Below are 25,973 nucleotides of genomic sequence, written 5' to 3'. Positions count from 1 at the left end.
ATGTTTACCAGGTAGGCAGCCAACGGAAGGGCACGGAGAGCGAGCTTGGATCTTACCTCTGGGTTTTGCTCATTCTCCTCTGGGTCCCCAGAATTCAAATGATTTTCTTTTTTTCCCTTTCAAACGTGGGACTACTCACCAGAATAATGATGAAGCAGATACAGAGAAACATAACTAGACACAAAGAAAAGGCAAAAATTTTTTTTTAACTTTACGGACATTCAGGGTTTCATTTTTAAACACATGCTTTGTAAAATGCTCAGTTTTCTCCATTTCTCTTCCTCTCGCTCACCTGCATCTTTCAATCAGGTGTTCAAAGTTTTGTCTTCTTCATGCTCCTTTAAATTATAGGGCATTAGTAATACATTTATTACATTTTTTTTAGTTTGCAGTAATCTGTTGACCTTGAATCAGATACCACTATAACAGTTATCAGTTATCATTTTGTATTAGTATGTGAAATATGCCAAATAGCGTTTGTTCAATGGCATGTCTCCCTATAAAAATAATCACTCCCAGGTTATGAGGATGTGACCTGGGTGCACCAGTCAGTGTATACCTCACTCACCCCAATGCACACCTAAATGAAACAGGCTTTTGAATCGTCTTCTGCAATTTCCCCCCAATGAAAAAAAAAGTCTTAGGATTTTGCTCATGTCTGCGTGGAAATGTACTGCACATTGATCCCCATAGGGCTTTTTCCTTACATGGCTTTTGCCAAACTCACCAGTAATGGGAGGAAAGGAAGGAGGGAGACGGAGGGCGGTGGAAAGAGTGACCAGTCCGACAGGTTTATGTCTCCCTGCAGGCTGAGCTCTGTGGAGCGGGCCCACAGGAAGGAACGGAGCCAGCTGTGACGGCATCCTGCTAGCCACTGTGGTTTAGGAGCTTTGGGGCTACACTATCACCGACTCAACATTTCCCCCTCTCCTCTACCCTTCCCAGGGGTTGTTTTTGTTGGCCAGGGGGCAGTGTTTGGGTGGGGGCTGCTATGTGGCTCTGTGGAACAGCCACTCCTACACTTCAGGATATGGGAAGTTGAACCACCCGCAAGGACAGGGATTCTCAAATATCGTGTAAAGTAGCACATTTGTTCCTTAGCGCTAATTGCCATTTTCAGACTGGAAGGTAGGTTCATAAATGTTATTTTATGGGCACGATGGGTGTCATTTAAGGTCTCCAAGGCCACCAGCTGGACTATGCTTTGGCAGTGAAAGCACCATGTGCTATAACAGAATGTAATGGTTCGACAGTAAAGACATGCTGTTAGGTAGCACAGAGACGTCCTTCTAATGTTAAGAGCAGTGGACAGATTGGGGGGGGGATTGAGAATGTAAAGGTTATCTGATCTATTCCACCTCCAACCTGCCTGGCTGATCAATCATACTGGAAGAGTCAATCGATTTGATCAGAGAGCCTCTCCTTAGAGAGGACCTCCCAAGGAGTGGTTAGGATTCTGCGAAAGGCTGCCAGCTTGGAACATGTCTCCGCGATAAACCGAGACATTAAAATCCCTGATTAAATAGTAGCTCACCACCTGTGGCAGCCATTCTCTAAATAAGCCACTGATTTAAGACAGCAAAGAACATCTACTGGTGCTGTCACTCCATCGTGTTATCAGGCTCATTATAAATGCAATATGTGTACAGTGAAATCACATCAACAAAATCCTGCAAGACTGACTGACAGCCAAGAGAGATCAGGCCGTAGTAAACAGAGTGGTAATCTTTATATTAGGACATTATGTGCCCCCAGTCAAAGCATGATGCATCTTTCTCATCATGAACTTGGTTTGTAGAACATACCCCACAAACAAAGTCAACAGACAAAACCATCTTATGATTGGATTTTAATCCAATTGCATTATTATTCAGGCCTCCCATTGGCCATTCATTACTCTCACATGGAGCCTGTGTGGGTTGTTATCACCCAATCAGGCTCAAGACTGTATTCTGGAGAGCATGCTTTCGTTTGCATCCTTTAAACCCTATGAGCCTTCCCTCTCTCTGGGCCCGCCAACGGAATACCTAATTCCAAAGTAAACTGATTGCTCTCTCCAACAAGATTACGCTGTGATGATGTTAGCCAAATGAGACTGCTATTCAGATGCAACCAGGGCAGGCAAGGATGCTTACCGCAAGATGACTGATCAGCATGTTAAGAGAAACAAGGTTGGGAAAAAAAAGAGGAGAAAACGAGGGATAGAAATCGAAAGAGTGTGAGAGAGTTGTGTGCGTGGGGGTAAGCAGAAATGTAATTTGCTTCTCACCTCAGGCGACTGGGCTCTGAGGCCAGTAAATATGCAAACAAGCTGAGCCTGGCCATCAATATGAAGACCCTAGATGATTACTAATCTCCACCGCAGAAGTAGATTGAGGTCTGTTCAGCAGTGCCATGTAGCATGAGGGTGGGGGGGAGATAGGGAGGTTAGAGTCCAAACTTCGTCTCCATGTTGGCTGCCAAGATTATGCACAATTCAGAGTTATAGGTGTAGCTGACCTTCAGTTTGGGAAGTGCTATACTATTTATGATGCATACAAATTAGCAATAGAGCGGCAATAAAAATGCAGGCGTCTTAAACCTATATTGTACATGTTTTTTGAAAGGATACATTAATCATGTTGTGAATGTAATTCAGAAACTTCTGCTGCAAGTTTCCAGTAACTTTGAACCTTGTTTCAAACTCAGCCTAGTCTTTTCATCATGGAGAGCTCCTTGTCTGATATGAGCTCTTAGACGTGCGGCACAGTAGTTTACCAGCCCATTGTCATTCCCCATCCGTAATCCGGGATAAAACCTATGGGACGCAGACCGGTCTGGAGTCATTAGGTGTGTGCGTGGCTTACCCAGACAGCCAGATAAACCAGATGCCTCGGGATGGCCAGGGGTCATCTCTCTGTGTGAACACGTTGTTGATGTCCTTGTTTGTCTCTACCTCTTCTTTGCCCGTATCCCCCCCTCACACCCTTCATCATTCCTTTTTTTGCGTGCTTTCTTTCACTCCCTTGATTGCCCTGCACAGTCATCACAAACACAGAAGTCCGCGTTGGAGCTTAGCAGTCGAAGAACCTGTCAGCTAAAGGGAAGGAGGAAAGAGAGACAGGGGAGTTGACTGTGGCCCTAGGTTGAATGCCTGAGGGTGTACTACGTGTGGAGGATAGTTAGTGCAGAAGGACACACCACAGTCTGCAGGTGAATTCTCTCATTTTGGGAGACTTAATGCATTTGAATCATCACCTCTAGGGGGACGTCTTATGACTTTCTGTTACAGAATGAGCCTTGATATAAAATGCAGCAAAGGTTGTGTGTGTATGTGTGGTTTGTGTTTTTAATACAGCAGGAGGGCCTGTAAGAGGAATATATATTCTAAGAATGTCTTTCCAGTCCTAAACATAATTGACTATTTCTTGTATTTTGGAGTATGTTTCCAGCATTGAGCTTTACCCTCTGCAGTGAGTGCACAAGGCTTGAGGATGTTTACCTGGCATGGTGCCTGTTGTAGCTGCCCTCCTGTTGAGGAAAAGCAGGTCAGGGTATAGCTTTGTGTTTGTTTGTTTGTGCAGGTGTGTGTTTTTCTCGCACGTGTGTATTGTGTGGCTTGTGAATGTGTATGGCTTTGTATGTGCATGTATGTGAAGAGGAGGGGAAGATCATTAAGATAGAAATAGTCGGAGAGTGCATTACATTCAGCTAGTTAAGAAAAACACAGAATGTAATCTAATGTAAGCAGTTATTTTTCAGGAGAGGGTGGGATGGTCAGTGATGGGGATGGTGGATGTCGGGTAACTGGATTCTCAGTTCACCTGAACCATCCATCTGCTCAGCCATCAATCTTCCTGCTTTCTAGCCCTCCGTTCATTTACTCATCCACCCATTTATCCAGCCTTACCCATGGCCAAAGGGCCATGTCTCTTTGTGGCCCTGATAATCTAGACCAATTTCCTCTGCAATTTATTTCCCAGCCAACCACCCACCTGGTCAAGCAGCATCAGGCTTCTCAAGGTAGAGCCACTCATCCCAGCAAGCCCCTTCCCACCAATCACAGCCTCTTTCCCCCCTCCTGTCCTCAAGCCTTAGATCTTTTTGTCTTTTGTGTTCTGAAGTTTCAGTTTTGTACAATAGTAACAGAGTATCCTTTCCTTTACAGTAATCTCTGACACCACTCAGCATGTGTTGTTTACCTCTAATGCCTCAGCCCTTCTTCTTCTTTGATTTCTATTATCATTTCCTATTTCTACCACTTTCTGTGCTCCTTCATCTCTGTCTTTCTCTTCCTTTGTCACTTTCTCTTCCTCTCTTTCTTGCATTCTTTCCTCCTTTTCTCCATCCTGTCATGGCTCTTCAGTATTCTGCTGCTGTCTTGCGTAGAGTGATTTTGCCCAGACACGTCTGGCTCTGGGTAAAGTGCAGTCCCCAGAGAGCGTGCTCCGCAGCCCCCAGGTCGCCAGCACCATGAATACATTATGATCCCCATTTCCATCCTGTTGCCACGGCAGCACTTTTGGAGCCGCAGGGCGATTAAGACGTGCGCTGTCGATACCCTGATAGGAGCAGAAGTTGGATCTGGAAGCTGGCCTTTGATCAGATTTCATCCTCCTGCCTGCTATTGGTGGCTTCAGTGCAGGAAGACAAAGAGGGAGTCTTGTGGGTTTTTTATTGGTTTGACAAGCTCACCTGCTGCACATAAGCATACCATGCATCCATCCTCGAGCTTTTTTTCCCACCTCTATGCTTTATCTCTGTCTTTCCTGCCTGAAACCATTTCCCTCCCTTTTTCTCATTTCCTTTGCTCCTCCCCATCACCGCAGTTCAGCTAAGGCAGCATTATACGCAGTCTCTCTCTGCTCTATGATATTCTGCTATGCTCACAAAGGAAGCAACTCCCTTACCTTTTATTGTTTCCTTTTTTCTTTGGGGGATGATGTATAAAACATGGTGCCTCAGGTAGAGGATGTTGGGTAGGAAGCCATGTCCCCCTAAATGGCCAGCCGTGTGCATGCGCCTAACACTTCACTGAGCAATCTGTCAACATGTCAGCAACACATGTTTTGTAAAAAGCCTCTGGTGGGAGCCAGGGGAAAAAAGGCACTCCTGCCAGACCAGAGAGGAAATGCTTTTTTCTCCTCTATGCAGTGGATTTTCTATTGCTGGTGCTCTGTCCCACGGGCCCCCCACCACCACGCTCTCCTCCCCCACACATACACCCGTTGTCTGCACTTCAGAAATTTGAACTGGGGACCCTCGAGGGGGTTTACTGGGAGGGTGGGGGTAGGCTGCGAGGGAGGGGCTCCCTCTTTTTCAGAGCGTATGAAATTGTGAAGGTATATTGTGGCAGGTCCCCAAGCGGTCTTTTCTAATACCTGAGTTTCTGGCGAAGCTGGAAATTACCAGCGGCTCCCCCGAGGGACGGCTTTATCCACACCAGGAAGGGGAGCAGAACTCAGTGGGGAGGTTACTTAATGCATGGCTGAAATAAAAGAATTTCTGAGAGACAGAGGCTGAAAAGCTAGCTTTTTTTTTTTCATTTTTCACCCCCCTCCTCTCTTACTCTCGTTCCCTCTCCCTTTCTCTTTTCCTCCCCAGTAGTATAGTTTACTACTCTCTGCCTTCTCTTGAAGGGTTCTAGTTTAATAAACTTTCAGAGGATCCTGCTGGTGCAGACAGCTAGACAAATACCCTTGTGTGTTCTCTTTTGTCAGAGATACAGCTTTTTGTTATGTTCTTGCAAATTTGATTTCTCCCTCTGTCTTTCGTTTTCTCTGCCGCCCTCTGTCTCTCTCCCTTTCTGCATTTGTCTTCATCTCCCTTGTCCTTCTCTTGCTTTCTGTCTCCCTCTTTGATTCACAAACACATAAATACACACACACACACACACACACACACACACACACACACACACACACACACACACACACACACACACACACACACACACACACACACACACACACACGAAGTTAAACTCTCTTGTGGTTGAGTTTATTGTTTGGTCTGTCTCTTCGTTCTCCCCCTCTGTGTTCCCTTTTGTTTTCTGTATGTTTTGTTGTATTGTGCACAGAGGCTGAGATGCAGATAGAATGCAGACAGTTTGCCCTGGGTGAAGAGTGTGCACAAGCACCGCTGTTATCTATTTAACAAAACACATTATTCTATTTATACATGACCAAATTCTTTAAGTTCCACCTACCGTTAAGGTGCAAAGTGCAGTATATTTTTCATCAAGGAGATTTAGAGCAAAGTGTTGGGGGCAATTTACTCATCTCTGTATAGTTTCTACTCACTGAATCCGGCTGCCTTTTTAATCAGAACCTGTATCTAATGTCTGTGGATCATTAACCTTGCCATGTTCATAACCTATAAAAAAACAACAACATAAAAATCTCATCTATGTATGAAATGCCTATCTCCTTGCCTCTTACTTCCTCTGTCTTCCTCCCCCTCTGCTGTTGGTAAATAATTCAACCTTTCCCTGTAACAAGTGCTGGCCTTAATAGGGAGCAGTACCTGTAGTTGGGATAAACAAGGCAGCCGGCCTCACCAGTGAAACAGAGGGATTTGGGCTTCATGAGGGCAGAGGAATAAGTCGTTTCCTTCTGAAAGGCAGAGTAGACTGGCTGACATTAATTAAACCCTATAGGATAAAGGTTATCTGAGGCCTAGCAAAGCAGAGGCCGTGCATGCAGGATGTTATGTCTGACGAATCCTAATCAAGACTTCTTGGTGAAGCAACATGTACGGGTTCAGGCATTATATGTACGCTATGTCTGTGATATTATTTTCTAAAATCTGTGTTCCTGCGGGAACTAATTTTACAAAAGAGTGGTATTTCATCGATAGAGGAAAGGCACTATGATATTTGACTGTCTGTTTTCAGTTGCAGACACATGCTGATAAAACAAAAAATAGTTTTCTAAAAAAAAAAATAAAGACGAAGAACAGGCTTTGCTAGAGTTTCAATTCCAAGAAATTTCCTAGAGAATTTCATGTTGAGAAAACACTGTTGCCCACTGTGCTCTATGGCGGAAATTGTGCCAAGGAGTCTCCCATGTGATGTGTGATCAGTGTCGGATGTAATGTGTTACTGTAATCTCATCAGCTTGTTCATGACACAGTAATGTAACACAAAACTGCGACTTAATTCAGTAATCATATGATAATCACTAATCAAACAAATCTGAACTTGCTTTTGTTACAGTTCTTCAATTATCTGCATGACGAGTAGAGGGCAAAAGAAAAAAACCTCATTAGCTTTTTTGTGTGCGCTTACACCAGAATCTCCTCACCTTAATTTGTAAGAGGGTGAAAACATGGCAATGGCAAAACTGCAGGGCAGTTTATGACTTTTGAGTTGTTAAGCTACGCACATTGCTTTGAATTTCGTTCGCACACTGTGTCCAGGACAAAAGCAGCTATCTACTGCAGCAAACACAAGATCAAGGCTCTCCAAGTCGCTGCAAACGTGACATGCTAACACAAGGTTAATAGCAAACCACCCAACCCAGAAGTGAGTGTATAACGGCCTCAACCAAGCAGTCGAGGCTAACAAAAGCAGAGATGAACAAGCTTTTAGCTCTGTGTATTCTGCAGCCAAATCACTGTCACTACATTTTTCTATGAAGGTCGGCTTTGCGATAAAAGCTGAAATACTACCAGAAAGATCTTAGGTTTGCTTTCCTTATTAGGTTTAGTGATTTGCACATTATATGCAGATTTAACTTAATGCAGTTAACTATCATAAAAGTAATTCTATCTTGAAACAAATAGTTTCATATAGGCAGCAAATAAGGAAAGAAATGCATTTAAAAACAAGTAGTGCCCAGTGCCTTACTTTTTTGAATAATGAACAAAACACTGCTGTGACTGACTTAACTGACCCTAAGTTTGGCATGCCACTCGGGTGCCAAGGCTCATGTTTTACAAATTACCCAGAGGGCCATGCATCACCTCTGTGCCCATATTTTCTCCCTGCTGTATGCATAGTGTGTGGGATTATATTCCCCCAACTCTAGCTCCTCCGTAAGACAATGAACAGCTGCAGAGATGACAGTCACCTCACTAACCCAGGAATGCTGAGAAAATTTCAAATTAGGGGAGAAGCGTCGCTCTGACCTATTGGCATACCCCATTTGTCCTGGTTTTATACTGGTTTAAGGCAGGTAAGGCTCCATGTATATGTCATCAGGACACCCGTGGAAATTAAAAGTCACCTTCTTTGAAATGGTCTTGTTATTTAAAATAGCCAAGGAAGTGGGCGAGTGACACGGGTTTTATTACCATCTCATTGTGTTCAGTTTCTATATTAAGGACTTGTATTGTAACACTAGCTCATCCACGCGAGTAGTAAAATAGTAATGTGCGCTCCTTCCATATACTGATAACAGCTGATGTCCGCTCATGAAAAGTAATTAGCTGATATGGATGTTGCTGTCAGTGAGAGCTGATATTGGCGGATTATTACATTCACTCTCCTTGAAATGAGTTCATCACAGTAAGCTGTACATTCAGATAGACATTAAGATTGCCACATGTAAGAAGGACAGCTGGTTATTACAGCAGGATAGCAAGATTCCAAGAGGATGTCACAAAACGGCCACACCATCCACAAAAATTAAAGGATCGAATATATTCTTCTTCTTCTCCTTTTTATGATATCACAGAATTCGCCTGTGACAGTTGATTTACTCACCATATGTTGCTTCAGATGCAAAAATCATATGTAAAATTATACAGGGCATCTGAGATGTTTCCTCTGATTTTCTTGTATTGAATTGATGGTAATTCATGTGGGGGATATTTTTTTGGCAGGCATGCCAAGCTCCTCTCCTGAGACTAAGATAAATAACCTCCCCAGGTGGTGTTTTTACTCAGTAAACAGGTACTAACCCAAGAATCGCTGGTTTTATGTAAATAGGGAGATAAGTATTTGTTGAGGTGTTGGAGTGAGGGGATGGTATTCAAGGGTGAGATGAACCTCAATAATCTCTTTTAAGGATTTTTCTACAGTGACCCTGAAAGTTTTCCACTAAGTACGTCAGCATGCAAACTTTTAGCAAAACAATCCAGGGGAAAGGTTTTTTTTTTCAGCTGATAAATAGATAAACATGAATAAATCAATGTGAAGTGATGGATGAATAAGTAAAATGCCCTGTAGTCATTTGTCTAGTTGTATTCAGGCCTCATATTCCATCCTTGTTCTGCAAATGAAGATGAGGGTGAGGGGCAGCGAAGAACGTGCTTCGCTCGGTGAGGTGTTGGCATGTTTGTTTGCCTGTATTGGCGTCTTGTGTGTGGGTTTTTATCATCTTTTAGTATTAAGATAGGATGACGAGCTGCCTGGATACCAGCAGAAAACAATAGAAGGGGAAACAAAGCAAACCCCTAAATCTGTCTGCCATTTGCGCTCACATACTGTACACACATGTCATGAGTATCTTGGCACAGTTACTGGGCCAGGGAAGTGCTGGTCTGGGGCCTGGCCCATTCTCCAGAGACACCCCACCACCTCCCACCCCACCACCTCCCCTCGCCTCCTCATTCTCCACCCCCCCCTTTCCCCCTTCCTGTGCAGTCTGTGGACGCAGTCTGAGGCGACAAGGTTGCACAACAGCTCTCAAAACCTTCACTTTGCAAAGATGATCATAAAAAAAAAACACAGTCTGCCATTAGAAATCTGTTAAAGAAGGAAAATAATTAGAAGGACTGTGATAATTGTGTCAAGGGGGAAATAGATCAGACGAATTATGGGAAGAACCACAAAATCTTGCCATGGCTTTGTTACTTTGCTGTTTGGTTCATTCCGACATTGATCCACCCTTCCATCTGTCATCCTTTTCCTGTGCTCCTTCTTCAACTCTCCATTTGTATCTCTCTTTCTTTCGTTCTTTCTTCCTTTGTTGGATTCGAGAGTGGAGGAGCCTTCTGGCTTTAACAGAGAAGGGATGAAGATGTTTATTCATCTGGAGGGTATTAGAGCCATGATTAAGGAGGGGAGGGAGTAGTAAGGCTGATGCGACGTCTGCAATGCTCGTTCTTGGGCCGCCTTTGGGATTCTGGCCAACACACACCAGGAAAACAAGAAGTGAAGAAGAATGAAAAAATACTTGTAGTGAAATTCGATTCTCTCGGGAAAGGACAGAAGTTTGAATTTTAGCTGGCTCGCTCTCTCTCTCTCTCTCTCTCTCTCTCTCTCTCGCACTCGTTCTCACTCTCACTCCCTGTCCTCACAGCTAAGCTAATTATTAATGAATGCGGTTTCTGTTGAACCTTGGAGAGGTGTCAGCACTGCAGTCACTGAGGGTTAAGAAATCTTGACATTTAAGACAGGGATGCATGAAAATACATCGTCTTGCTTGAGTTGATGCTTGTTTTTCTTCCCCTCCCGCTTTCCTCTCCACGATGCATGTTTTCTTCTCCCTCTTGGGCTGTCTCCAGTTGTTTTACCACTGACAAGCTGGGCTGGTATTGAGGAGATATCAAATAAAGCCACAGTGTATTAATCGGGGGAACCAAAGGTCATGGGTCAAAAGACAGAGTCAGAGTTCGCTGATAAATGCTAATGCTAAACCTAACACAAGTTCATTTCCAGGTTGTTTGTCCACACGCATGTGATTCTCTTCTTTGTTTGCAGTGAGGGGAAGAAAAAAGAGGGAGAGATGAGGATACAAGTATTTTTATGGGCATTTGGCAAACTAACTGGCCCTTTTAAAAATATTTCCAGTGCAACTTAAACTAATAAGTGAGACGATCCTTTCTTGAAGTCTAGCCCAAGTTTTATGGGTCACTCCGAGGTAGTTTGATTAAAAAGAATTAGACCCTATTTTCTGAATTCAGTCAGTGCTGTGTTGGGTTTTAAGTAATGGATAGTGTCTCTGGAAACTTGCAGACCAAACCCTATTTTAATGAAGCAACCATACAGTAACTCAGCATATTTCTCTATGCACAACAATTTTTTTCTTTTCCACGGTGATCACATAAATCACATTTCTGTGAGTAACTAAGAGTGTTTGTGGGGGGGAGGGGGAAATAAAAGAGCATCCAAGTAAACTCCCGCACAGTGAGAAAATATAGTAGCGGCACAGTGCTGCAGCATCTCTCACATTGGCTGACTGGCTGGCTGGCTAGCTGACTGTCCACTGGGTCCTGCGCCTGGTCTGCCGCAGTGTTGAGGGAACAGCACGCACACACGCAGGCACCCTTGCCTATTGAAGCCCAGCCCAGTCCAGTCCCGCCTGGCCCAGCACTCCCTTAGAGCCAGTGCAGTGAGGCAGGCGGTGAAGGGCCATGCTGGGGGACAGATTGTCATCCTCCTTTCTCCCCCTGGGAGGCTCACTGTGGCTGCTGGTCCAGCCAAGACCTGAGGAACAGCCTCCTTCCTGTTTGTGCTGAAGTCTACCTGAAGTGGTCAACGGTCCTCCTACATTACCAACACCACCAGCTGCTCAGTTGAAGAGGAAATGATACCGCTCACACAAACTGCTCCAACTACATCGCAAATACAGCGTCGATCATAGATAGATGGATAGATAGAACACCAACATGAGCCATCAAGCCCACCCACCACTACTCTGAATAATAACCTGCGATGAACCCCAAATTCACCTTTTTGAATAATAGTTTAATTAAATGCCTTGATTTTCCGTTCTCTCGTTAATTTCCCTTTTTCTCATTTGAAAAACTGACTTAATTTTGAAAGGAGCAAAATGAAGCACTCCTGACAATTTAATTCCTCCGCTCGACGTTTGCTGCTTGCCTCATCCTGCTATAACACCTTCTTTTCTGGCAGAAAAACACAACAGGGCGCACGCAGGGCCAAATAACGATACAAGACGACATCCCTGCAAATGCTGTGAATTCACATTTTTACAAGCATCAAACGGCAAATTATTAAATTAATAACATTTTCATAAATACGTTCACATCTTCTATAAATATTAAGTGTAAAAGTCTGTTGCTGGCTTCAGATATCTAATAGTATGCAGAATGATAAATGTGTTATCCAGCAGACAGCCAGCCCTGACATGCTTTTAGAGTTCAATCACTGTGGTTATGGATTATGGTACGATGTTAACTTTCACAGGAAATGCAATGAGTCAGATCCTGCACTAAACATCCTCCCTCATTTTAAGAAACCTTATCATTGATTATTATTATTCAGCTTGTCCATTTTGGCAGAGACGCATTAGTGCTGCAGTGACACATCTTTGCAATAAGTAATATAATTCCTCTTTGGCTGTGTCTCACCGTCACAGAGAGAAAAAAGCATAGTAAAGGATGACTGGCCGCCCTACTTTTCTTGCTCTGGCCTTCCATTTGTCTAACTTTCCTGTGTTGCCACTGGGGCGCTGTGATTTCTGGGACAGTGACCAAGTGCTCCTGTCTGAGCTGGGGGACGTGGGTAATGTGGACAAAGTAGTTGACAGTTTGCCGCTTCCCCATGGTTGAGAGACAGAGCCATGAGGGCCAGAATAATGGACACCCAGACCACAGAGTCAGGACAGCTCTTGATGTTCCAGCTCTTTGTGTCAGGCCCTGCATGAAAAAATCCCCATTGACTGCAATTTTCCCTTCAAGTTTGTGTGTGTCTTTGTGTGTGTGGATATGTGTTGTGTTGCGCATGTACATGATGTTAGGCCAGAGTAACTTGCTGCTACGGCACTGATGAAACCGCGGGAAGTGAATCCTTATTCCATCTAATGTTTTTCTACCTTGTCCAGTAAAAGACAGCATCCTTGTTCGCTGATCCTCCAGCCGTCTCCCACCACCCCTCCTTCTCATCCTGTAGCATAGTGGATTTGATTGATCTGTAGCAAGGGGGGAGAGGGACCTGACATTTCTCAGTGATGTGTAAAAACATATTGTGTTTGCTAAGAAAAAAAAAAAGAGGAAAAGAGAGAGACAAACCCAGTATACACACAACACTAGTACCCACACACACACATACACAATACAATGTCTGAGGTTGGGGAAAGTAGTGGTAAAAAAGCAGCCTCTTTAACTAGCCGTGCTTGTGCTTATTTGTGTGTGTTAATCAGCTGCATGGTGCAAAAAGCCACATCAAGCCACCTGGTACTTTTGTTGACAGCTACTGGGAATTATCAGTGTTTCATTTTGACTGGATTTGATGTCTTAAAACAGGGATGTAGCAGGACTACTGTGAGTAAAGCCCAGCACTGGGCCTCTTCCAATAGCTCTGTGTCCTCTGAGCTCTCTGTCCTGAATCAACTGAGTGATTTGTTCATCTGACTGGAATTAGTCCCCCTGAAAAAAAAAAGCTATCCTCTCCCACCTCATCCTGCTTCTCTGTCAGGAAAAAGAGCACTAATATATATATGTATATATATATATATATATATATTACACCACTTTTTCTATTAGATCTTAAGTGATTGTGTCACAAAGCAGCGTACATGAATACGTGTTGTTCAGACACGCACTGCTGTTTGGACATCAGAACAGGGAAAAGTGTTGAGATGACACATGCATCATCTCATGGGAAAGGCTCACTACTTTTCCCAGTAACTGTAAAAAGATCCCCTCTCTGAATATGAAGTGGGGTCACGGTGTTACATCAGACAAGTTGTCAGCTTTTTGTTTATTCAATGAATCCCCAATCCCCAATGTTCCACAAATACACTCACACAAACACATCTCTTATGACAACCACTATGTACAGATCTCTGGTACAACACACAGGAAGATAAGGTTTGGCGACTGAAAGCCTGGCCATGCTTTGCTTCACTAGAATGGCTTTTGAACAAAGTCTAGCTTGTTATAGAAGTGGCAGATGAGTGATAGGAAAAAAAAACACTTTTTCTGATAAGATAAGGTCCTGGACCTGGATAAGAGTTTGGCTTCCTAAATAGAGGAGATGTACTCTGGTGCTGTCAGACAGTGATAAGGCATCATGAACAGCTTCCAGCGCCTCAGACACGAAGGTCTGGGCACCAGAAGTGAGTTGTTCCCAAATGATGCGGTCCCTGAAAGGTTTAAAGAGGGTGTAACTGCAAAAATTTAATTTTCTGAAACACAAAAAAAGGTAGATAATTGTCTTTTTTATTGATTTTTTTGTACTTTTCATAATGTGGACTAAAACAGTGTAGATAACAAAAAATAATAAATCCCGAAACCCCCCCCCTAAAAAAAACACTTGGTCAACTGAGGCATGGTTTGTTTTTTGAGCCAGCTGGAATAAAATAATCAAGGATATTTTCAGTATTTTAAAGGCTCTGCACGAAATCAGCTTGAATACAAATGTAGCTGTTTTTGCTCAGTTGTTTCATATTGTATGAGACATTTCATAAACATCTTTAAAAAGCGAGACATTATGTACATGTGTATGAAAGCAATAAAATGCCTTTGCAAAGCAATATGCACAGTTTTTTAGGATATACATGCAAAAGCATTAAATATTATACCAAATGTCAAACCAAGCACCCATGCTTTATCTCAGTTACATTTAACAGGAGACTCAGTTACATTTGTGTGCACTCATTCCTGTTACAAATATATGATGGTCATTAAAATATTTTTATAATCCCATTTCAATTTTTTTTTTTCTGCCAGTTGAACTTTAACGTATACCTTTGTTTCCCTTTTTGCAGTCTCTAACGGAAAGGAGCTTTATTAGATTTGAATATCAGTAACTTAGATATTTTATTTATTGTGCCACTGCTAAGCACAGCATACATCCATACATTTGAAGAACTGTTTATGTGAAAATCCGTCTTTGTTGCCTTCTTTTGAGGTCTTACGCTCAAATTATACTGAGACACAATGGTATTTGTCTACAAAGAAATCAACAGACATTATTCTTTAAACATTTTTTGTATCATTTAGCTTTTAAAACACAGACACAGTTTGCCACCATATGTGTTAAAGTCCAAAGGGAAACAATGTCATCATGAAAATTAATGACTTGCTCTCAAAAAATATTTATGCATGCTAATTTTCAAATGCATTAATTGCATAAATAAAAGATTCTTCAGGGGCTTGGAAAGCTATTCTGCTGTGCAGAAAAATGGTAAGCGTACCTGTTCCCAGCATTAGGGATCTTATTTGAACAGGGGTATTTACTTTGGGAAAGGGTGCTATAAATGAACACAGAGGAAGTGGTGCACAAAAGGCAGTTCAGACTGGCTTAGAGGAAACTGAGACCTGCGTGTGAATCGAGAATTCTCAGTGGTTACTTCTGCAGTACCAGGAAAAAAAAAAGAAAACATAATTTGTATAGAACAGAAAACGTCTTTATTAATTTAGCATATTTTGATCAGTGAACTTCACGGGCCAAGTTATATTTTTGTGACTTTTAAGAAGTTCTTAGCTACTTTAGCTTCGACTTTAATGTTTATCTTTCTGGTAAATGTGGCTGTGGCACATTTTGTGCCATTCCCTATAGGGGAACTCCAAATGAGGTTGTTTTGTTCCATATAGGAGACATTAAAAAAAAGGAGGGAGGGGGGTAGGGACAGAACTCCCAGAGAGGGACAGGCCTTAAGATGGAGGTCTTCCTCCCAGGACGTGACAGGCTGTTGGCTGGAGGATGCTCAGGAAGGCCTTGGCAGACCAACAAAGACAGCCCTTCAGCTGCAGGGTGTAGTTTTTCAGGCCCCAGCATCCCCTTTGGCAGCGGCACAGAGAGTGCTGGCGTGCACAGGCCCCCGGCCCGAGAGACAGGGAAGTAAGGCCCGTTCTTTTATTTACTCAGGCTGCTGCTGAGGCCTGGGCATTTCTTGTCTGGGTGAAGAAGGAAAAAAAACAAGTCTCTCTCTCTCTTTCCTCTTGAGGTCTCCTGAGGAAGATTGCTCTTTCATCTGCAGTTGTTCACACACTTGCTTCGGCCATTGGACTTGTATCTGTGTATTCTATGTGTACATGCTATGTGTGCACATGTATATTCTTGTCAGTGTATGCACACAAGTGCGCTCTTGCTCTGTGTGCGTGTGTGTTTGGTGTGAGGTTGGGTGGGGGTGAGTGGTAGAGAGTAAAACTACTGCAGTTCTATAGTTTTATCTATCGACTCACCACAAAAAATAGGTGAAGAAGCACAAAAGGAGGAGCTTTGTCTACTGGTTACAGCATGGCTATAACGTATTTGTTGGCCAGTGTGATTATACCCTATGCAGTCGAACTCGAAATCAAATGATGCATTATTACTAACTGTGTTATATTTCCTATCCAGCCACAAATTTTAACATAGCTACTTATTCAAAGCACTTCACTGCAACGTCCATATATATGAATCAGATATTACTCTATATATGTCGTCACCGTAAGGCCCTAAATAAATAATATACATGGAGCAAACAAACAACGAGAATGGAATGAGATTGTCCTGACAGCTTAGTAATGTCTCAAGGCATCAAGACATCCTCATTTAAGACAGCAGAATTTCATTTAGCCTTGTATACAGAACCATTTATTTGTTTGTTTTATACTATTGTCTCGAAGCCAATACGTTTGACTGTAAGGCATTGGCTGGGGTCATTCTTCTTGCACTGTCTTCTTCTCCTATACCCGGAGAGGCAGTATGAGATAGGGCAGATCCGCCCCCTCTGTGGAGGAGGGCATAGCACTGAGTCACCCATCCTCCCTCAAACCAGAGAGAGAGAGAGAGAGAGAAAACATTGAGACATGTATGAAAGATAAAGCAAGTAAATCAGGCAAGGTTTGCTCCTTCAGTGAGATGTGTGTACAGAGTGGGCGCCTTGCCAGGGGTGGGAGGTTTCCGGGAGGGCCACGGTGTGGAGGTGGGCTCTCAATGTGCCGCTTTCAGCAGTTTGGAGGGGCAAGGGAATGGCCTCCGACCCCATCTGTTTCCTGAAGATAGGCCCTGATGGGGGTAAGTGCTCAGAGAGGGCATGATATCCTGACAAAGGGCAGATCTCCCAGCAAAAACAACAGAAAGGGGGAGAGAGAGAGAAAGACTTAGATTTGTCAGCTGAAGGAGAGTACAGAGGTTGGATCCTGGAAAGAGCTCATGCTTTTCCTCCGTCCCTCTCATAAATCTTTGCAGCTTCCTCTTGTTTTTCCCATTCCAAGTTATGGCCTTTTGACATATTTTTTTTTTCTGAAGAGGTTGGGATTATGTTGTTTTATTTAGGTAAGGAAGTTCACAGCACTTAGATTTCAGCAGCGGGAAGAAGTGGCCTGTAACCTTTTGAACCTGTGGAAAGTGGTGCTCTGTTTTCCATGCATATAACCGCACAGTGAACCAGTGGATTGGAATGTTGGAGCCAGTGAATAGGAACACATTAAACTGATTGTAAAAAAAAAGTTGGTCATTCTCTGCACCTGCTTGTCCTTGACTGAGACAGTAAGCCACCACTAGCCACCTACCCCCCCACCCCTCCTTGCATCAGAACATGGATGGCACATTCATCCATCCACGATCACTTGCCTCACAGCTTAACGCAGACCGCACAGACAAATATGGTAATAATGCATATTCTATAATCTGATATCTATTGACTGATGTTCTGATGGGTCTATGTTTCATGAAAATCATCCGTTTTGCAGCAGAGCGTTCCCAAAGGCTATGCATAGCTGTGGTTTAAATTGCATATTTAATCTTCTCCTTCATCCTTAAAACTGCTTTTGCCTGTTTTTCTCTTGTCTTAAGGTCATTTCAAGGGCTCTTGTTATTCAAAAATATTCAAGTAATTCTTCAGGAATAATAGAAATGTTCTAATTTACCTCATGCAGGGCTTACATCCTAGAGTAGACCCATTGTCTTGTGTTGGCTTTAAATGTCAGAGAGATTGTGTTTTGAGTCACAGTGGGCTAAGCCATTACATGGCCACATACAAGGTTAATTGTAGTAAAAGTATTTCCACTTATTCTCTTCTCTAATTATACTTTAAATTGCATATTTAATGTAACTTTTTAGATAACACCTAAGGAGAGGTATTGTTTCTGCTGAAGAAAAAATGGTCTACATTGCAAAGAATTCGAAAATCATACACCACAACCTTATAATTACTATGACAAATAACGCCACGGTGGCCTACCTTTTCAAGACTAATGACTTGCTAATATAGTGACTAGCTTACAAAACACCACCAACTCGCTCACTTTCTCCATTTTTTTCCTCCATCTTTTTCCCTCTAACCTGCCCTTCATGCCCTCGTTTCTGCATTTCTTTCTGTCTTCTTCTCCAGACGGTGCTGATCTTGAGGATGACCCATCGTGTTCTTGGCCAGCATCATCTCCCTCCAGTAAGGATCAGACTTCTCCAGGACACTGTGAGGACTATGATTTTGGCGAGGAAGAAGGAGGCCCTGGCCTGCCGTACCCATGCCAGTTCTGCGACAAGTCTTTCAGTCGTTTGAGCTTCCTCAAGCGTCACGAGCAGAGCCACGGTGATAAGCTGCCTTTCAGCTGTACCTTTTGCAGCCGCCTGTTTAAACACAAGCGGAGCCGAGATCGACACGTGAAGCTACACACGGGTGATAAGAAGTACCACTGCGGAGAGTGTGACTCTGCCTTCTCCCGCAGCGATCACCTCAAAATCCACATGAAAACCCACGCCTCCAACAAACCCCACAAGTGCCCTGTGTGCCGTCGAGGCTTCCTTTCCTCCAGCTCTCTTCACGGCCACATGCAAGTACACGAAAGGGGCAAAGATGGCACCGGCTCCAGTTTCTCTAGGGCTGATGAATGGAAGCTGAAGGAAACCCGCAAATGCAGCCGGTGTGAGGAAGGCTTCGATGTTCCAGAAGAGCTCCAGAGGCATATCGCGGAGTGCCACCCTGAGTGTTCCCCATCAGAGGATGGAGGCCTGGGCGCCACCCTGCAGTGCATCTACTGCCACGAGCCCTTCAGCGATGAGGGCACCCTGCTGACCCACATTGACCAAGCCCACAGCAGAGATAGGAAGGGCCACGCCTGTGCTATCTGCTCAGAGCATTTTCTGTCTGTTGAGGACCTCTATGCTCATATGGACATCCACCAGCTCCCTGAATCTAGTAACCATAGTAACAGCCCTTCCTTGCTGACTGTAGGCTACACCTCTGTGTCTAGCACAACTCCAGACTCCAACCTCTCCGTTGACAGCTCCACAATGGTGGAGACAGCACCACCTGTGCCCAAGACCAGGGGAAGGAGAAAGAGGGCTGCACAGAACACTTCAGACATGGGAGGACGTTCCTCTAAGCAGCCTAAAGTCTCTTACAGTTGCATCTACTGCAACAAGCAAGTGTTCTCCAGTTTGGCTGTGCTTCAAATTCACCTGCGAACCATGCATCTGGACAAGCCAGAGCAGGCTCACACTTGCCAGTTTTGTTTGGAAGTTCTGCCCTCTTTACTAAATCTAAACGAACATCTTAAGCAGGTCCACAATGCAGAGGACCACGCTGCCCTGTTAGCGAGCTTGCCTGATGCTCTCCTTCAGTGTAACTTCTGCCCTGAGGTGTTAAATGACCTAAATGCCCTCCAGGAACACATCCGCTGCTCTCATGGCTTTCCCAGTCCAGTGGCCAAGGAGAGCAATGCCTTTTTCTGCCCCCAGTGCTTCATGGGGTTCTTGACAGAGGCTACCTTGGAGGAGCATGTTCGCCAGACTCACTGTGATGGGGGGAGCCTGCGCTTTGACTCCCCCTTGGCTGTAACTCCCAAGGAGCCTATAGTTGAAGTGTACTCCTGTTCATACTGCACCAACTCCCCCATATTCAACAGTGTTCTGAAGCTTAACAAGCACATCAAGGAGAATCACAAGAACATTCCACTAGCCCTGAACTACATCAACAACGGGAAGAAATCCCTCCGCACTCTCAGCCCCTCTTCGCCAATATCTGTGGAACAAACTGCCGTGCTGAAACAAGGCAGCTCAGCCTCCCGTGCCACCAGTGAGTTCATATGTAACCAGTGTGGCGCCAAGTATACAAGCTTAGACCTTTTCCAGACTCACCTCAAAACGCATCTGGATGGTCTGCAGCCTCAGCTCACCTGTCCGCAGTGCAACAAGGAGTTTCCCAACCAGGAATCTCTGCTAAAGCATGTGACAATTCACTTCACTATTACGTCCACTTATTACATCTGCGAAAGCTGTGACAAGCAGTTCACTTCGGTGGATGACCTGCAGAAGCACCTACTCGACATGCATACTTTTGTGTTCTTTCGTTGCACTCTGTGCCAAGAGGTGTTCGACTCAAAAGTGTCCACTCAGCTCCACCTGGCCGTGAAGCACAGCAACGAGAAGAAAGTGTACCGCTGCACCTCCTGTAACTGGGACTTCAGGCATGAGACTGACCTGCAGCTTCACGTCAAACACAGCCACCTGGAAAACCAAGGCCGTGCCCACCGCTGTATTTTTTGCGGGGAGTCCTTTGGAACGGAAGTGGAGCTGCAGTGCCACATCACTACCCATAGCAAGAAGTATAACTGCCGCTTCTGCAGCAAGGCTTTCCATGCCATTGTTCTTTTGGAGAAACATTTGAGGGAGAAACACTGTGTGTTTGAGGGAAAGACACAGAACTGTGGCGCCAATGGTTCTACTGTAGTTGGTGGGGAAAGCCAGCCTAAAGAAGATGCTGAGCTACAAGGTCTCCTAACTAACAGCCATGGTTCAGGGGCAGTAGGTGGATCTGTGGTGGAGTCCCAGAACAGCCATGATGGAAGTGAGGAAGAGGTGGACACTGCAGAGCCCATGTATGGATGTGACATATGTGGGGCATCTTATACTATGGAGTCACTTCTCACTAACCACCAGTTGAGAGATCACAATATACGCCCTGGTGAGAGTGCCATGATAAAAAGAAAGGCTGAGATGATCAAGGGTAACCACAAGTGCAATGTTTGCTCCCGTACCTTCTTCTCTGAGGCTGGGCTGAGGGAACATATGCAGACCCACCTTGGGCCTGTCAAACACTACATGTGTCCCATCTGCGGGGAGCGCTTCCCCTCATTGCTCACCCTGACAGAGCACAAGGTCACCCATAGCAAGAGTCTGGACACGGGGAGCTGCCGCATTTGTAAGATGCCACTGCAGAGTGAGGAGGACTTCCTGGAGCACTGCCAGATGCACCCTGACCTGAGGAACTCACTTACAGGTTTCCGCTGTGTTGTTTGCATGCAGACGGTCACCTCCACATTGGAGCTCAAGATCCATGGTACTTTCCACATGCAAAAGACAGGCACTATGTCCGCAAACCAACCCATGGGCCGCACCAATGCCATGTCTCAAAATCAGCAGCAACACCACGCCCAAAAATTTTTCAAGTGTGCCTCCTGCCTAAAAGATTTCCGGTCCAAACAAGACCTGGTAAAGCTGGACATCAACGGACTGCCTTATGGACTCTGCGCGTCCTGTGTGGCGGCTGCCGGCTCCAAGAGCTCCAGCCCAACGGTGAATGGAGGGAGGCAACAGCAGCAGCAGGGGGGAGCCACCACTCCAGCAACAACTACAGCCACATGGGTCCAAGGGGAGAGTCTCAGCCCTGGAGACGGAAAAGGCAAAGGTGTCTCTTCATCGTCCTCATCCTCTTCCACGTCGTCCTCGTCTGCAGCCAAGACACGATGTTCCAGCTGCAATGTGAAGTTTGAATCTGAGGCAGAGTTGCAAAACCATGTCCAGACAGTGCATCGGGAACAGGCTGGGGACAGCAACAGTGGACACCTGAAGACCCCCCAGGTGTCTCCCATGCCAAGAGCCAGTCCATCGCAAACTGAAGAGGTATTGCTAAGTAGCCTCGCACTAAATAAGTAACTGAAAACATGCAGAGAATTTACAAATGACACAAATATTTCTACCATGTAATAGCATCTTTTATTCACACTTGACTGTAATCCCTGTTGTCTGATTTACAGAAGAAGACATACCAGTGCATCAAATGTCAGATGGTGTTCTACAGTGAATGGGACATCCAAGTTCATGTGGCCAACCACATGCTGGGTAGGAGATAGCACTTTCTGATTCATTTATTATGGTTTCTGTTATACTCCAGAAACAAGAGTCATTAAATACAGTGCTTGTGTAATATATACAAATATGTTTGTCCAAATTTCCCAAGTGTTTCTAAAATCTAGCGTAAATTTAATCAACATATCTTTTAGGCATGCAATTTAAGTGTTAAAATCTCATCCGCGCAGTGTGCAAATTATTAAGAAAAATTCACCCAATTTCAGTGTTTTCCTACCTTTTTAAAGATGAATCACATACTAAAAATAAATGTGATATGTAATAAAATATTTGACCCTGTCTCATTCAGGCTCACAAGTATCTGGATCACATCACCAAATAGGTGGAATTATTTTATTATTTGACCATCAACTGCATCCCCAGTGTTGTGCCTTCATAAACCCACAAGCTTCATTTCTCCATGCATGTGAATGGTATAATATGGTCCGTGTGCATGCTTCAAGCTGAATTTCTCCACTTCAAACCACTCTGTAATTAAGGTAGTTTGAAGTAGTGGAAAATAAAATACACAGATTATTCAAATATTGAAATATCAAACAGATTTGATCATTCTGATCATTCCAAAGATTATCAATCAATTTTCTGAAAAAAAGACAAAATTTCTCTAGTTCTTCTATATGTATTTTTGGTTTGTTTGTCTGTTGTACCTTGTCACACAAGTACTGTTTTCAGATGACTGAGATCTGCATACTAGATTTTATACTTTCATGCTCTCTCCTTTTATGACGTCAAATCAACTGAAAAAATGGATATTTGCCATTTCGATGTTTAATATCAAAAGAAATATTCCAAATTTTGCATTTCATTTCGCAAGATTTCTCAGCTAAGAGTGCTGGTGTACGACTAAGCTCCACATTTTCAAAATGTCTCTACTTTTGGTTGTCATTTGTATGCAGGCAGAATAATTTATAGGGAACAGACAATTGGAAAACAGGTTTTCTTGCCTGCAGTAAGTAGGCGTCTGAATTCCGGTCTCACGTTCCTTTATTCATTCATTTATTCAGCTCGTTTGGCGGCTCTTTCATTACACTGCATTATCTGTTGTCTTCAGTGGGAGAGAGACTCATTGATCTGGAACCAAACCGCCTCTCTGTTTGGGACACGCTTCTAGGCGCAGGTGAATTTAAACACGGTGGGCAATTCTATCAGGACCGGTAGGCAATTCTATCAGGGACCCACTGTTTGTGCATAAACAATCAGAAGCATGTGATTTGTGATTTTGATGCTGCGGTGTATTTGCAAAAGAGAGAGATGAGCTGAGAGTGTGTAGGTGTGTATTTTGTATTCATCTTTGCGATCTGCTCACCCACTAGTCTACTGGGGGTGCCTAATACAGTACCATGCCAGCATTAGTCCTTTCTCTCGCAAAGGCAGGCACGGAGCACACTGGGAGGGTAGAAAACAAACCCCCCTACTGGTTATTTTATGTTTTTCAGCCGCACAAGCACACAGTTTCCCCGTAATAGTGGAATTCAGACAGCTTAAGATAACAGGAGGATAGGTGATTGGGTTATTGTCTGATGTCTTACTTCTCTGATATGCCATCGCTTTGTATTCAACATGATCACGGGTTTCATCTGACTTCTCAAAAGGGTTTCTGTTAGATACGTTTGCTTTGTGATCTCTAAAATAAGGAGAAAACAAAACTCATTGTAATGTGAAGTTGTCAAACAAACAAGAGGAAAACAGAGCAGAATGAAGTAAAGTTAAGGAAATGTGTTTAATGGACAAGGCGTGAGGTACGACACGTGAGCCGTGTTTCAAGCGCTGATCTTGTTCTTTTACGTAGCTTCTGAAAAATTGTTCTGTTTAATTTGGAGCATGGTTAAATTCAACCCACACTTTAATCACTGAAGAGCCAATTTGGGCCAAAAAAACCAACCCCCAAAAATGCACATTTGGAAAAGCTCTAAATATCTTTTCGACAGAAAAAAAAGGGACACTTTCTCCTTTTAATGACCATCTGCACAGGAGAGGGGAAACAGGGGGCTGGGGTCATCTCCGCTCAGCTGTCAGCGTTATTAGCGTAGGTAATGGAGCAGACGCTGGATTCATAGGGGTGTTGTTTTCATCCATGCCCCGCTCCATGGTGTCAGTTCACACTGATAACTCTATATATAGTGATGTGCCGTGACATAACCATAGTGCTAAGTGTATGGAACAACAAAACCTGAGCCCGTCTCACCCAGACGAGTCCACATTAGCTGCCTTTGTAATACAATAGTCTCCCTCAAACCCAGCGCAATGAGCCTCCACCCCTTACCTCCTCCCATCAGGCCGAAGTGGTCGCGGCTGCCTCTTCTGTCTGACTGCCAGCACATTTTGATGCATGGATATTACACTCAGATGATGACGCTCCTGGTTCAGACATAAAGGGCAGCTCTGGTGCTCAGCTACTCAACATTTACTATGATAATGGAGGTAAATGAAAGGGATGGAGGTAGCCATGGGTGCAGAAGGGTGTGTTGCGGACCAGCCCCAGCCAAGCCTGTGAACGGCCCCACGTGTCTTAAGATGGAGGCTGCAGCCTGCTAGGGCCCAGATGGATCAGTACACATTTGCTGTACAGCTGGTCGCTCTGTTTGGGGACCTGGTGTGATACTCCTATGGAGAAAAAAATGATATCGCCACCATCCAAGGAGCAATTTAATAGCAGGCCAGAAGACAGCTGGCCACTCTTTAGTTTAGAGTTTTTTTGGCATGGCACACTTACAGAATTGAGGGTGTCCGATTTTTCTCCAGAGACACACAGATTTATACAGCTTTCAGCTGTCGCAGTCACTATCAATTCTTTAATTTTCTGTTTTTCTTTGAGATTAGAAGAAAGGCCTCTTCGTGAATAAAAATTTCTTGTTTTGAGATGTAATAACTGCATTGCAGAAAAAAAAATTAAATAGTAGTCCCCGTTCATTTATTTCATTTCTTTTTTTTTTTAAGAGGACCTTTGAAGGTCCTTCACTGACACAAAAGCCTGTTTGGTTTTATCAGCATGCCACCATGCCACCCCATTGCTTCACTTTGACCCCAGTGTAAACTATGACATTTGGAGCCTCATGGGGGGCACGTTTGGCCCATTTATCGCACTGTTTCAAATGTCCCTGTGTGGATTTTCAGAGCCCTGACATGTTTTGAAGCATGGGCTCTGTCTTAAAGGGTTCTGAAGGTGAAAGAGGGTTTAGCTTTTTTTGTGATATCTGCTTTCAATCTCATTCTCATCTCACTTCTGTCCTTTCCAAGTAGCTACTGCCAAGGTGGCAGTAGTGAGAAGGACAACTGTAAACAAACAAACCAAACCACATCCCCCCCCAAAAAAGTGTTTTTTGGGGTCACCTCTACAGATTTTTTGGGTTGGTGACAGCACAGAGCTTGAAGCCAAGTCAGGGAGGAGGCTTCTCTCACAGAGTGGAGCCAGTGGCCTGGTCGGCCCAGGCAAAGGGGGGCACTGGAGGGGTGGAAAGGTTCGGGGGCGGAGAGGGAAAGGCACATTTGCTGTACAGCTGGCCGCTCTGTGTGAAGCAGGCACTGTGGGCCGTTACAGAGCTGGAGAGGAGAGCGAGTGAGAGGCCTTTAGCTCTCCTCTAGTTTCTCCTCCTCCGCTCTGTTCTCTCGTTCTCATTCCCCCTGTCCACTATCTCTCAATTTTCCTCTGTCTCAGTATCTAGCGCTCGCATTTTCATATTAACTGAGCTCCAACCTGGCAAAACACATTGTGTTGGCTGTTATTGGAAGAACCGACAGGAGGCACACTGTAACAGTATTTGAAGCTGAAAGCCTTGTTTTGTTTCTTGCTAAGGGCCGCAAATTATCCTTGACACATATCCTCTTGTCTTGGGCCCCTAGAGCAGCTTGGCCAGTGTATGTTGATTATATGGTCTCCATCACTGTCTCTGCCCTGGTGGAAACACATTTACTACCCCATTAAGTGCTTTTTTTCCCTCTTGATACATAAGCAGAATGTGGTATTTTCATTCTTTGTTTCTTTTCCTATAATCCTCTTTGATTAGGTGCGTCTGATGGTGTTCCCTCCGTTTCTAGAGCTCATTCATAGAGCACATACACA

The 25,973-nt window shown here is 44.2% G+C and overlaps 1 protein-coding gene across 5 annotated transcripts in view; it reads left to right on the top strand.

Moving 5' to 3' along the window:
• Positions 1-25,973, top strand: part of LOC116316991 (zinc finger protein 521) — an 88,770-nt gene that overhangs the window by 22,182 nt on the left and 40,615 nt on the right. For all 5 annotated transcript variants that reach the window (XM_031735648.2, XM_039602497.1, XM_039602496.1 and 2 more), the window contains exons 4-5: positions 18,156-21,667; positions 21,802-21,886. In XM_031735648.2, the coding sequence (XP_031591508.1) occupies positions 18,512-21,667; positions 21,802-21,886 (3,241 nt within the window). In that variant the 5' untranslated portion in view covers positions 18,156-18,511. The remainder of the gene's footprint in view (positions 1-18,155; positions 21,668-21,801; positions 21,887-25,973) is intronic.

Source organism: Oreochromis aureus, linkage group 18 (assembly GCF_013358895.1).
Source record: "Oreochromis aureus strain Israel breed Guangdong linkage group 18, ZZ_aureus, whole genome shotgun sequence".
Classification (NCBI taxonomy): Eukaryota; Metazoa; Chordata; class Actinopteri; order Cichliformes; family Cichlidae; genus Oreochromis; species Oreochromis aureus.
Note: the sequence above shows the minus strand (reverse complement) of the source record. Positions and strands in the feature narration are given on the sequence as shown.